This window comes from Barbatula barbatula (assembly GCF_947034865.1).
Source record: "Barbatula barbatula genome assembly, chromosome: 2".
NCBI classification, from domain to species: Eukaryota; Metazoa; Chordata; class Actinopteri; order Cypriniformes; family Nemacheilidae; genus Barbatula; species Barbatula barbatula.
The window spans coordinates 31,107,360-31,120,914 of NC_136767.1; the positions used below are offsets into that span (position 1 = coordinate 31,107,360).

The 13,555-nt window shown below is 38.5% G+C and overlaps 3 protein-coding genes across 4 annotated transcripts; all 3 read left to right on the forward strand.

Annotated features, from left to right (window-relative positions):
* Positions 1–70: 70 nt before the first annotated feature.
* Positions 71–1,954, forward strand: LOC306909348 (zona pellucida sperm-binding protein 4-like). The gene is made up of 8 exons (XM_079482943.1): positions 71–467; positions 540–727; positions 795–892; positions 965–1,122; positions 1,218–1,410; positions 1,477–1,624; positions 1,704–1,776; positions 1,847–1,954. The coding sequence occupies exons 1-8, from the start codon at positions 173–175 to the stop codon at positions 1,915–1,917; spliced, it is 1,224 nt and encodes a 407-aa protein (XP_079339069.1). The 5' UTR covers positions 71–172; the 3' UTR covers positions 1,918–1,954.
* Positions 1,955–5,752: 3,798 nt separating this feature from the next.
* LOC306891123 (zona pellucida sperm-binding protein 4-like) lies at positions 5,753–7,676 on the forward strand. Of its 2 annotated transcripts, XM_079451153.1 has the most exons (9): positions 5,754–5,847; positions 5,931–6,147; positions 6,220–6,407; positions 6,475–6,572; positions 6,645–6,802; positions 6,898–7,090; positions 7,157–7,304; positions 7,384–7,456; positions 7,527–7,633. In XM_079451153.1, the coding sequence occupies exons 2-9, from the start codon at positions 6,141–6,143 to the stop codon at positions 7,595–7,597; spliced, it is 936 nt and encodes a 311-aa protein (XP_079307279.1). In that variant the 5' UTR covers positions 5,754–5,847; positions 5,931–6,140; the 3' UTR covers positions 7,598–7,633. The 2 variants fall into 2 exon arrangements, with proteins under 2 accessions (XP_079307278.1, XP_079307279.1); XM_079451152.1 differs by having other exon boundaries at positions 5,753–6,147; positions 7,527–7,676.
* A 2,270-nt stretch (positions 7,677–9,946) lies between these two features.
* Positions 9,947–11,906, forward strand: LOC306905572 (zona pellucida sperm-binding protein 4-like). Its single transcript, XM_079476264.1, has 8 exons — positions 9,947–10,349; positions 10,422–10,609; positions 10,677–10,774; positions 10,847–11,004; positions 11,100–11,292; positions 11,359–11,506; positions 11,584–11,656; positions 11,729–11,906. The coding sequence occupies exons 1-8, from the start codon at positions 10,046–10,048 to the stop codon at positions 11,797–11,799; spliced, it is 1,233 nt and encodes a 410-aa protein (XP_079332390.1). The 5' UTR covers positions 9,947–10,045; the 3' UTR covers positions 11,800–11,906.
* The last annotated feature ends 1,649 nt before the right edge of the window (positions 11,907–13,555 follow it).

Below are 13,555 nucleotides of genomic sequence, written 5' to 3' on the forward strand. Positions count from 1 at the left end.
ACTTTCATTGGCTTTGTAGAGATTGGTTAAAGCATGATCGTATAAAATCTTCAAGCAGGTCTGGAGAACAATCGGTGTTAATTGATCAATGAGGCGCTGAGACTTCTGACTGACGATTAACAGAATATATAAGACTAAACACACGACTCTTAGAGCATCTGCTTGTGGTAGGATGGCAGGAAGTACAGGGATGTTTTGTCTTGTGGCCATTGGTGTGTGGTTTTGTGCGCGCTGTAATGCTGTTCCACAGTTTAGTCAGGAGCCTCAATCTCCAGTCATCCAGCAAAATGAACAGTTTTCTCAGAAGTCTCCTCTTCAGAAGCCAGTGGTGCAGTCAGAACATCTTGACAAGTGTGCTGTAGCTGATTATGAGCAGATCCAGTGTGGACAACCTGGTATCAGTGGTGCCGAGTGTGAAGCTATAAACTGCTGCTTTAATGCACAGCAGTGTTATTATGGGATGTCAGGTAAGGGTATTCTGCCAGTGAAATGTTTCTTGCAAAGCTGATTCCCTGATAACTGCCTCGGTCTCATTACAGTGACTGTCCAGTGTATAAGAGATGGTCAGTTTGTGCTGGCGGTGGCTAGAGATGTTACTCTGCCTCGTCTGAGTCTGGACACGGTCCGTCTGCTGGGTGGAAATGAAGCATCTTGTGGTCCTGTTGGTTCCACGCCATCTTTTGCTATATACCAGTTTCCAGTCACCGCCTGTGGCACCAGCATGATGGTGAGTATGCTGTTCATGATTTGAATGTCTGGAACAGATTTGATGTCAATCGTGTTTTTGCTTACAGGAGGAAAACGGTTATGTGGTGTATGAGAACCGAATGACTTCATCCTATGAAGTGGGGATTGGACCTCTTGGCTCCATCACAAGGGACAGTCATTTCGAGTAGGTAGTCTGTTTTCTCTCAGGACTGTGAATCCTTGAACCCATGTAAGGCGCTCACTGTTTGTTGTCTAGACTTCTCTTCCAGTGTAGATATTCTGCCACTGCTGTGGAAGCTCTGGTTGTGGAGGTCAACACCGTTCCACCACCTCCTCCTGTAGCTGCTTCTGGACCCCTCAGGTTGGAGCTTAGACTGGCAAATGGCCAGTGTTTCACTAAAGGCTGTGCAGAAGGTAATGTACTTTTCTTCAAATAAAATGCTTCCCAAGAGGAGTGGTACTTGTAGCACTGGTCTCAAACTCTAGATGTAACGGTAAGTGTTCCTCAGGAGATGAGGCGTACACTTCCTACTACGGTGAGGATGAGTATCCAGTCACAAAAGTCCTGCGAGATCCTGTGTATGTTGAGGTCCGCATTATGGAGAGGACTGACCCCAATCTCTTCCTGATGTTGGGACACTGTTGGGCGACATCAACCCCTAGTCCTCTCAGTCTGCCCCAGTGGGATCTTCTAGTTGATGGGTGAGCAGAATCCCAAGCATTTGTCCAGATGCTTTGAACGAGTCCTGACTGTCACTTCTGTTTTAGATGTCCTTACCAGGATGACCGTTACCTGACCGCACTGGTTCCTGCAGTTGGCTCGTCTGGTCTTCAGTTCCCAACCCACTACAAGCGCTTTGTCGTGAAGATGTTCACGTTTGTTGATCCATCATCACTGGCCCCTCTGCAGGAGACCGTATGATTTTCCTTACAGCCTTTCGTATCATCTAAATTGCCTTTGTATTTGTTTCTTAAGCTGATCTCTTTTTGGTCAGATCTATATTCACTGTAGTACTGCAGTGTGTCACCCTGCTTCTGGTTCCTGTGAGCAGAGCTGTGCCAGGAAAAGTAGGTAATTCACTTTGGTTTGTTAAACATCAAAAGACATCAGTTTTATCTTCTGACTCTTGTGTCCCAGGGAGAGCTGTTCCTGGAAAAAGGAGTGAAGAAACTGTGGTTTCCAGTGGAGCTGTTTTCTTTACGATTTAAATTGAATTGCTGATTTTAATAAACGTATTAGACTCTACCTGTTGTCAGCATTTGTTTACATTGTTTTGCATCTTGATTCCCTGTGACGCTAAAACTCTGATGGCTTTGTGCCATTCATTTTGGTTTCTACCTTCGTACTCCATGTAGATTTGATAAGTGGAGTTTAGGGTATGTGGGATGTCTAAAGATGTAGTCGTTGAACTTGTTCTGGGTCACAACCAATGCAAATGAATGGGTGCCAGTTAAAACACTTCAAAATATCTTGTTCTGCAGAAGAGTCATACAGGTTTGAAATGACGAGGGTGAGTAAATGATGACCGTTTTTGGGTGACTATCACAGTCTAAACTGACATCTAAATATGTTTGTAGCCACAAGTTCTAATATGGTCATGCCAATGGCCTACATTTTCTGTATTGAGAAACTTAATTTCACTGCATTGTCATCGTATTAAACACATTCACATACAATGTCAGCCTGGCAGCACCTCAGATCAACAACCACTTAAATGTTGTCATTTTCTATGGGGAAAAAACCTCCATTGGCAGTTTGTACAACTTTAATGTAAATCAGAAATATTTACTTTTGTAATTTCGTCAACTTTACCAAATTGATTATACTGCACTTGTGCATGGCTGTTAAAAATGACCTTATGTAATTTTAATGTATAGCTTTTGTGTGATGAAATAGAATAATTTGTATTAGTTGCATAAAGAAAATACTGCGGGCTACTGCAGCTTTTAATATATTGTATTTTTAACAGATTCGTTTTGAGAACTTTGTTTTGGGATATGCACACAAAAAGTTTACAAAGTCCTCTAGTCTAATTGTCATTGAATCTGATAACACGGTGTTTGTTTCCTACTGGTGGTGAAAATTTATCCTGCGCCTCTGCGCTCGTGTCTTGAGTAAAACAGCACATAGCCAACATCTTAAGAGTTTGATTTCTATTAAATGTATAAATTACTCGCCTTACCTGTTTATTTTGTTGTTTTTATCTTGTTTTAGTGTTGTGGCAAGCCAACTTGGCTTAAATTGTCCCCAGCGTTACTCGTTGTAATTGCATATTTACTAGTAACAATTACGATTAGAGGGTTCCATAATTCAATTTTTACTAGTAACAATTACGATTAGAGAGTTCTATAATTCAGTTTTTACTAGTAACAATTACGATTAGAGAGTTCTATGATTCAGTTTGTACTAGTAACAATTACGATTAGAGAGTTCTATGATTCAGTTTGTACTAGTAACAATTACGATTAGAGAGTTCTGTAATTCAGTTTTTACTAGTAACAATTACGATTAGAGAGTTCTATAATTCAGTTTTTACTAGTAACAATTACGATTAGAGAGTTCTATAATAAAATTTTTACTAGTAACAATTACGATTAGAGAGTTCTATGATTCAGTTTGTACTAGTAACAATTACGATTAGAGAGTTCTATGATTCAGTTTGTACTAGTAACAATTACGATTAGAGAGTTCTGTAATTCAGTTTTTACTAGTAACAATTACGATTAGAGAGTTCTATAATTCAGTTTTTACTAGTAACAATTACGATTAGAGAGTTCTATAATTCAGTTTTTACTAGTAACAATTACGATTAGAGAGTTCTATAATTCAGTTTTTACTAGTAACAATTACGATTAGAGAGTTCTATAATAAAATTTTTACTAGTAACAATTACGATTAGAGCGTTCTGTAATAAAATTTTTACTAGTAACAATTACGATTAGAGAGTTCTATAATAAAATTTTTACTAGTAACAATTACGATTAGAGATTTCTATAATAAAATTTTTACTAGTAACAATTACGATTAGAGAGCTCTATAATAAAATTTTTACTAGTAACAATTGCGATTAGAGAGTTCTATAATAAGAATTTTACTAGTAACAACTACGATTAGAGCGTTCTGTAATAAAAATTTTACTAGTAACAATTACGATTAGAGAGTTCTGTAATTCATTTTTTACTAGTAACAATTACGATTAGAGGGTTCCATAATTCAGTTTTTACTAGTAACAATTACGATTAGAGGGTTCCATAATTCAGTTTTTACTAGTAACAATTACGATTTGAGAATTCCATAATTCAGTTTTTACTAGTAACAATTACGATTAGGGAGTTCTATAATTCAGTTTTTACTAGTAACAATTACGATTCGAGAGTTCTGTAATTCAGTTTTTACTAGTAACAATTACGATTAGAGAGTTCTGTAATTCAGTTTTTACTAGTAACAATTACGATTAGAGAGTTCTGTAATTCAGTTTTTACTAGTAACAATTACGATTAGAGAGTTCTGTAATTCAGTTTTTACTAGTAACAATTACGATTAGAGAGTTCTATAATTCAGTTTTTACTAGTAACAATTTCTAAAGTAATATTTTCTCTCTCACCCGTTGCCAGCATGCCTGCGTCCATGCAGCCTGTGCTATACAGTGAACAGGAAAACAAATGCAACATATGTAAATAGATTATCAAAGAAGTTATTATAATAATTAAATAAATCAATCAGTGTTTGTATCTGAGTGACATACACTAATAAGCTACATACACTAGTGCAGCACACACCCTGCACAATACACCCAACACACACACACACACACACACACACATTATTGTAATAGTTGAAATAAAGTAAAGTGACATTTAGACATCTATGGTATTACATACTCTGAAATTTTTTCATTTAAGTGCACGCACACTGTGAACACACCCCTGAAGCAGTGAACAACACTCTCACAAGTCTAATGTAACCATAAATGTCAAGTGTTAACAATAAAATAGTATACGCTTTGTAAATTCAATCCTATTCATTAATATTACTTATACATATTATACATAAAACTCTTCAGCGCATCCTGGCACATGTGTAAAACAAGGCCAATGTATATTTACAGAAAGTATTTCTTTTGCACAAGCCCATTATCACTTTTTATATGTATTACACCTTGTCTTGCTGTTATAAGTGTATACTGGAAATGCTACTCTACTGAGAAATGATGGGTTAAAAAACCTCTCAAAACTATGAAAAAACCATAATACTTTACTTGTTATTTAATGTTTTAAATCCAGCTCTGAAAAACAGCTCCCCCCTGTTAAAAAGCAGAAGTACACGGTGTACAAGCATCAACGATTAAATTCCTTCCATCCTTGTGATTGTCACGGGACCATTTTAAACCTGTTTGACTTGCTTTTCTTCGAGAAACACAAACAGAAAAATCCAGAATTATTTACATTTACATTTATTCATTTGGCAGACACTTTTATCCAAAGCGACTTACAAGTAGTTTTATACAGTGGCACATTACTGCAGAGCAATCAGGGGTAAGGTGTCTTGCTCAAGGGCCCTTCAGTCATGACCTGCTGGCACTGAGATTAGAACCGGCAACCTTCTCATCACAAGCCCAATGCTCTAACCATTAGGCCACAGCTGACCTCAGCTGTTCCAATTATTACAAAACACAGCAAAATGTTGATAGTAATATCAGTACATTGAGTATCCTACAGTAATTTCATGCAAAAATCAGTTCCAGCAATCCTACATTTTACTTTCTCAAAAATCTGGAATGAGTTCCTCTCATTAAACATTCTATACATAAACAAATCCTCTTACTCCTTAAGTGCTTTTTATGACGTGCATTCTCATCCTCAGTATTCTAATCTAAAGGACTGTATTGAAAAAAGTATTTGTAAAATATATACTATAGTATATGAACAGCAAACAGATGCTGACAGCTTTTCATTTTTGAAAGTATGCTTTACTTTCATTGGCTTTGTAGAGATTGGTTAAAGCATGATCGTATAAAATCTTCAAGCAGGTCTGGAGAACAATCAGTGTTAATTGATCAATGAGGCGCTGAGACTTCTGACTGACGATTAACAGAATATATAAGACTAAACACACGACTCTTAGAGCATCTGCTTGTGGTAGGATGGCAGGAACTACAGGGATGTTTTGTCTTGTGGCCATTGGTGTATGGTTTTGTGCTTTCTGTAATGCTGTTCCACAGTTTAGTCAGGAGCCTCAATCTCCAGTCATCCAGCAAACTGAACAGTTTATTCAGAAGTCTCCTCTTCAGAAGCCAGTGGTGCAGTCAGAACCTCTTGACAAGTGTGCTGTAGCTGATTATGAGCAGATCCAGTGTGGACAACCTGGTATCAGTGGTGCCGAGTGTGAAGCTATAAACTGCTGCTTTAATGCACAGCAGTGTTATTATGGGATGTCAGGTAAGGGTGTTTGGCCAGTGACATGTTTCTTGCAAAGCTGATTCCCTGATAACTGCCTCTGTCTCATTATAGTGACTGTCCAGTGTATAAGAGATGGTCAGTTTGTGCTGGTGGTGGCTAGAGATGTTACTCTGCCTCGTCTGAGTCTGGACACGGTCCGTCTGCTGGGTGGAAATGAAGCATCTTGTGGTCCTGTTGGTTCCACGCCATCTTTTGCCATATACCAGTTTCCAGTCACCGCCTGTGGCACCAGCATGATGGTGAGTATGCTGTTCATGATTTGAATGTCTGGAACAGATTTGATGTCAATCGTGTTTTTGCTTACAGGAGGAAAACGGTTATGTTGTGTATGAGAACCGAATGACTTCATCCTATGAAGTGGGGATTGGACCTCTTGGCTCCATCACAAGAGACAGTCATTTCGAGTAGGTAGTCTGTTTTCTCTCAGGACTGTGAATCCTTGAACCCATGTAAGGCGCTCACTGTTTGTTGTCTAGACTTCTCTTCCAGTGTAGATATTCTGCCACTGCTGTGGAAGCTCTGGTTGTGGAGGTCAACACCGTTCCACCACCTCCTCCTGTAGCTGCTTCTGGACCCCTCAGGGTGGAGCTTAGACTGGCAAATGGCCAGTGTTTCACTAAAGGCTGTGCAGAAGGTAATGTACTTTTCTTCAAATAAAATGCTTCCCACGAGGAGTGGTACTTGTAGCACTGGTGTCAAACTCTAGATGTAACGGTAAGTGTTCCTCAGGAGATGAGGCGTACACTTCCTACTACGGTGAGGATGAGTATCCAGTCACAAAAGTCCTGCGAGATCCTGTGTATGTTGAGGTCCGCATTATGGAGAGGACTGACCCCAATCTCTTCCTGATGTTGGGGCACTGTTGGGCGACATCAACCCCTAGTCCTCTCAGTCTGCCCCAGTGGGATCTTCTAGTTGATGGGTGAGCAGAATCCCAAGCATTTGTCCAGATGCTTTGAACGAGTCCTGACTGTCACTTCTGTTTTAGATGTCCTTACCAGGATGACCGTTACCTGACCGCACTGGTTCCTGCAGTTGGCTCGTCTGGTCTTCAGTTCCCAACCCACTACAAGCGCTTTGTCGTGAAGATGTTCACGTTTGTTGATCCATCATCACTGGCCCCTCTGCAGGAGACCGTATGATTTTCCTTACAGCCTTTCGTATCATCTAAATTGCCTTTGTATTTGTTTCTTAAGCTGATCTCTTTTTGGTCAGATCTATATTCACTGTAGTACTGCAGTGTGTCACCCTGCTTCTGGTTCCTGTGAGCAGAGCTGTGCCAGGAAAAGTAGGTGTTTCACTTTGGTTTGTTAAACATCAAAAGACATCAGTTTTATCTTCTGACTCTTGTGTCCCAGGGAGAGCTGTTCCTGGAAAAAGGAGTGAAGAAACTGTGGTTTCCAGTGGAGCTGTTTTCCTTACGATTTAAATTGAATTGCTGATTTTAATAAACGTATTAGACTCTACCTGTTGTCAGCATTTGTTTACACTGTGGCATTTTCAGGAGTTTTCCCCAATGACAGTTGCAGTTTGAGGGCTGGTTTTAAAGAGAACCGCAGAAGGTCGACAGTTCAGAGATGTGCTCTTAAAACGCTTCATATCTGGTTGTTTTTAGCTACACGGACCAACGTAGTGTGACGGGAGCATGTGCAACATTCATTATCCGTCTTGATTCCCTGTGACTCTAAAACTCTGATGGCTTTGTGCCATTCATTTTGGTTTCTACCTTCGTACTCCATGTAGATTTGATAAGTGGAGTTTAGGGTATGTGGGATGTCTAAAGATGTAGTCGTTGAACTTGTTCTAGGTCATAACCAATGCAAATGAATGGGTGCCAGTTAAAAACACGTCAAAATATCTTGTTCTGCAGAAGAGTCATACAGGTTTGAAATGACGAGGGTGAGTAAATGATGACCGTTTTTGGGTGACTATCACAGTCTAAACTGACATCTAAATATGTTTGTAGCCACAAGTTCTAATATGGTCATGCCAATGGCCTACATTTTCTGTATTGAGAAACTTCATTTCACTGCATTGTCATCGTATTAAACACATTCACATACAATGTCAGCCTGGCAGCACCTCAGATCAACAACCACTTAAATGTTGTCATTTTCTATGGGGAAAAAACCTCCATTGGCAGTTTGTACAACTTTAATGTAAATCAGAAATATTTACTTTTGTAATTTTGTCAACTTTACCAAACTGATTATACTGCACTTGTGCATGGCTGTTAAAAATGACCTTATGTAGTTTTAATGTATAGCTTTTGTGTGATGAAATAGAATAATTTGTATTAATTGCATAAAGAAAATACTGCGGGCTACTGCAGCTTTTAAGATATTGTATTTTTAGCAGATTCGTTTGGAGAACTTTGTTTTGGGATATGCACACAAAAAGTTTACAAAGTCCTCTAGTCTAATTGTCATTGAATCTGATAACACGGTGTTTGTTTCCTACTGGTGGTGAAAATTTATCCTGCGCTTCTGCGCTCGTGTCTTGAGTAAAACAGCACATAGCCAACATCTTAAGAGTTTGATTTCTATTAAATGTATAAATTACTCGCCTTATCTGTTTATTTTGTTGTTTTTATCTTGTTTTAGTGTTGTGGCAAGCCAACTTAGCTTAAATTGTCCCCAGCGTTACTCGTTGTAATTGCATATTTACTAGTAACAATTACGATTAGAGAGTTCTATAATTCAGTTTTTACTAGTAACAATTACGATTAGAGAGTTCTATAATTCAGTTTGGACTAGTAACAATTACGATTAGAGAGTTCTATAATTCAGTTTTTACTAGTAACAATTACGATTAGAGAGTTCTATAATTCAGTTTGGACTAGTAACAATTACGATTAGAGAGTTCTATAATACAATTTCTACTAGTAGCAATCACGATTAGAGAGTTCTATGATTCAGTTCTTACTAGTAACAATTACGATTAGAGAGTTCTATGATTCAATTTTTACTAGTAACAATTACGATTAGAGAGTTCTATGATTCAGTTTTTACTAGTAACAATCACGATTAGAGAGTTCTATGATTCAGTTTTTACTAGTACAATTACGATTAGAGAGTTCTATGATTCAGTTTTTACTAGTAACAATTACGATTAGAGAGTCATATGATTCAGTTTTTACTTGTAACAATTACGATTACAGAGTTCTATGATTCAGTTTTTACTAGTAGCAATTACGATTAGAGAGTACTATAATTACATTTTTACTAGTAACAATTACAATTAGAGAGTTCTATGATTAAATTTTTACTAGTAACAATTACGATTAGAGAGTTCTATGATTAAATTTTTACTAGTAACAATTACTATTAGAGAGTTCTATAATTACATTTTTACTAGTAACAATTACGATTCGAGAGCTCTATAATTACATTTTTACTAGTAACAATTACGATTAGAGAGCTCTATAATTACATTTTTACTAGTGACAATTACGATTCGAGAGTTCTATAATTCAGTTTTTACTAGTAACAATAATGATTAGAGATCAGTACGCAGTATAGCCTTATGTGACAGTCACGGGACCATTTTAAACCTGTTTGACTTGCTTTTCTTCGAGATTTTCTTCCTCATCCTCAGTATTCTAGTCTAAAGGACTGTATTGAAAAAAGTATTTGTAAAATATATACTATAGTATATGAACAGCAAACAGATGCTGACAGCTTTTCATTTTTGAAAGTATGCTTTACTTTCATTGCCTTTGTAGAGATTGGTTAAAGCATGATCGTATAAAATCTTCAAGCAGGTCTGGAGAACAATCAGAGTTAATTGATCAAGGAGGAGCTGAGACTTCTGACTGACGATTAACAGAATATATAAGACTAAACACACGACTCTTAGAGCATCTGCTTGTAGTAATATGGCAGGAACTACAGGGATGTTTTGTCTTGTGGCTATTGGTGTGTGGTTTTGTGCTTTCTGTAATGCTGTTCAACAGTTTAGTCAGTTTCCCCAGGAGCCTCAATCTCCAGTCTTCCAGCAAACTGCACAGTTTTCTCAGAAGTCTCCTCTTCAGAAGCCAGTGGTGCAGTCAGAACCTCTTGACAAGTGTGCTGTAGCTGATTATGAGCAGATCCAGTGTGGACAACCTGGTATCAGTGGTGCCGAGTGTGAAGCTATAAACTGCTGCTTTAATGCACAGCAGTGTTATTATGGGATGTCAGGTAAGGGTGTTCGGCCAGTGAAATATTTCTTGCAAAGCTGATTCCCTGATAACTGCCTCTGTCTCATTATAGTGACTGTCCAGTGTATAAGAGATGGTCAGTTTGTGCTGGTGGTGGCTAGAGATGTTACTCTGCCTCGTCTGAGTCTGGACACGGTCCGTCTACTGGGTGGAAATGAAGCACCTTGTGGTCCTGTTGGTTCCACGCCATCTTTTGCCATATACCAGTTTCCAGTCACCGCCTGTGGCACCAGCATGATGGTGAGTATGCTGTTCATGATTTGAATGTCTGGAACAGATTTGATGTCAATCGTGTTTTTGCTTACAGGAGGAAAACGGTTATGTTGTGTATGAGAACCGAATGATTTCATCCTATGAAGTGGGGATTGGACCTCTTGGCTCCATCACAAGGGACAGTCATTTTGAGTAGGTAGTCTGTTTTCTCTCAGGACTGTGAATCCTTGAACCCATGTAAGGCGCTCACTGTTTGTTGTCTAGACTTCTCTTCCAGTGTAGATATTCTGCCACTGCTGTGGAAGCTCTGGTTGTGGAGGTCAACACCGTTCCACCACCTCCTCCTGTAGCTGCTTCTGGACCCCTCAGGGTGGAGCTTAGACTGGCAAATGGCCAGTGTTTCACTAAAGGCTGTGCAGAAGGTAATGAGCTTTTCTTCAAATAAAATGCTTCCCAAGAGGAGTGGTACTCGTAGCACTGGTGTCAAACTCTAGATGTAACGGTAAGTGTTCCTCAGGAGATGAGGCGTACACTTCCTACTACGGTGAGGATGAGTATCCAGTCACAAAAATCCTGCGAGATCCCGTGTATGTTGAGGTCCGCATTTTGGAGAGGACTGACCCTGATCTTTTCCTGATGTTGGGACACTGTTGGGCGACATCAACCCCTAGTCCTCTCAGTCTGCCCCAGTGGGATCTTCTAGTTGATGGGTGAGCAGAATCCCAAGCATTTGTCCAGATGCTTTGAACGAGTCCTGACTGTCACTTCTGTTTTAGATGTCCTTACCAGGATGACCGTTACCTGACCGCACTGGTTCCTGCAGTTGGCTCGTCTGGTCTTCAGTTCCCAACCCACTACAAGCGCTTTGTCGTGAAGATGTTCACGTTTGTTGATCCATCATCACTGGCCCCTCTGCATGAGACCGTATGATTTTCCTTACAGCCTTTCATATCATCTAAATTGCCTTTGTATTTGTTTCTTAAGCTGATCTCTTTTGTCAGATCTATATTCACTGTAGTACTGCAGTGTGCCACCCTGCTTCTGGTTCCTGTGAGCAGAGCTGTGCCAGGAAAAGTAGGTGTTTCACTTTGGTTTGTGTAGAACCTCAAAAGACATCAGTTTTATCTTCTGATTCTTGTGTGCCAGGGAGAGCTGTTGCTGGAAAAAGGAGTGAAGAAACTGTGGTTTCCAGTGGAGGTGTTTTCTTTACGATTTAAATTGCATTGCTGATTTTAATAAAGTTATTAGACTCTACCTGTTGTCAGCATTTGTTTACACCGTGGCATTGTCAGGAGTTTTCCCCAATGACAGTTGACGTTTAGCTGGTTTTAAAGGGAACTGCAGAAGGTTGACAGTTCAGAGATTTGCTCTTAAAACGCTTTCTCTGGTTGAATTTAGCTACACGGACCAACGTAGTGTGAAGCATGTGCAACATTTCCTACAGCTCACCTGAAAACACTGCATTGGTTTAAAAGCGAACTGGCTATAATATGACGAGTCATTGTTTGTATCCATAAGTTCTAATATGGTCATGCTAATGGCCTACATTTTCTGTATTGATGCTTTTCATTTCACTGCATTATGGTATTAAACACATTCACATACAATGTCAGCTCGGATCAACACAACCACTGTGGGAATTAAGATCAATATAGATCGACATAGAAATGGATGAGTAATTTTGTTTTAATCAAATGTATTTTGCCACGGAACATGATTAAAGTTTAATAGTTTAAGGTTAATAAAGTTTAAGGTTTTAATCATAACCTTTGTTTTAACCATATTGTGTGCTATATAACCATTGAAATTGTCTAATTACATTGACGCAGAAGGCAATTATACTTGCAAACAAAGGCTGGTTTCAGAGATTTCCTGCCAGATTGTGGTCCGCAAGAGTTCAACAGGACCTGATTGGTTAAGGGAAGATGCAACCCGGAGACTGAGGGGGTAGCAGGAAGACATGAAACGACATCACATTTTCTGTATATATGTGTGTGTGTGAAACTTCCTGAGTTGTTGTTGACTTGACTCGTTTGGAGAAAGCAACAAACCAGCGCTGTGAAGACCTTTTCAATCTGATGAAGAAACTTACTTTTACAACAGTTTGTTCCCCTCATCCTTCCAAATGTTGAACACGCAGGACTAGTAAATATCGTAGTCCTACACCACTTTAATTTTTTGTGATTTTCTTTAGGGAAAAAAACATCCATTGGCAGTTTGTACAACTTAATGTAAATCAATAATATTTACTTTTGTAATTTCGTCAACTTTACCAAATTGATTATACTGCACTTGTGCATGGCTGTTAAAAATGACATTATGTAGTTTTAATGTATAGCTTTTGTGTGATTAAATAGAATAATTTGTAGAGAGTTCTATAATTCAGTTTTTTCTAGTAACAATTACGATTAGAGAGCTCTCTAAATGAAAAGGAGTGCTCTGCAATTGCATCTTTACTAGTAATAATTGAATTACATTTCAAACTAGTAATAATTCAGTTTACAGAGCTCTCCATTTCAATTCTTACTAGTAAAAATACAATTGCAGATTTGTCTAATTCCAACAGAGAGCTCTCTATTTCAAGTGTAGTTTTTAAAATACACAAACAGCTATGTGAGACCATTTAAAATGTTTATTTAACAAAATGTGTACATGTTAACTAATGTAAATGTAATGAATGAATGGAAGTAGTTTGTATTGTCTTATTAACATGAACAAACTCTTGTGAAATACTGCTTTTGTGTCAATGAAGAGTAAACATTGTTAAACATTGATTTAAACAAAGACATTTAAACATTATCAAATGACTTGTCGTATTTTATTACCAGTTCGCTTTTAAACGAATTCAGTGTTTTCAGGTGAGCTGTAGGAAATGTAATTGTGCGAGTACATGTGCTTACAGTTGGAAAGCACATAGTATGATGTGTGTCACAGTCGTGTTTGAACTTTACAGTGATGTTGAAGTCCTTCTGG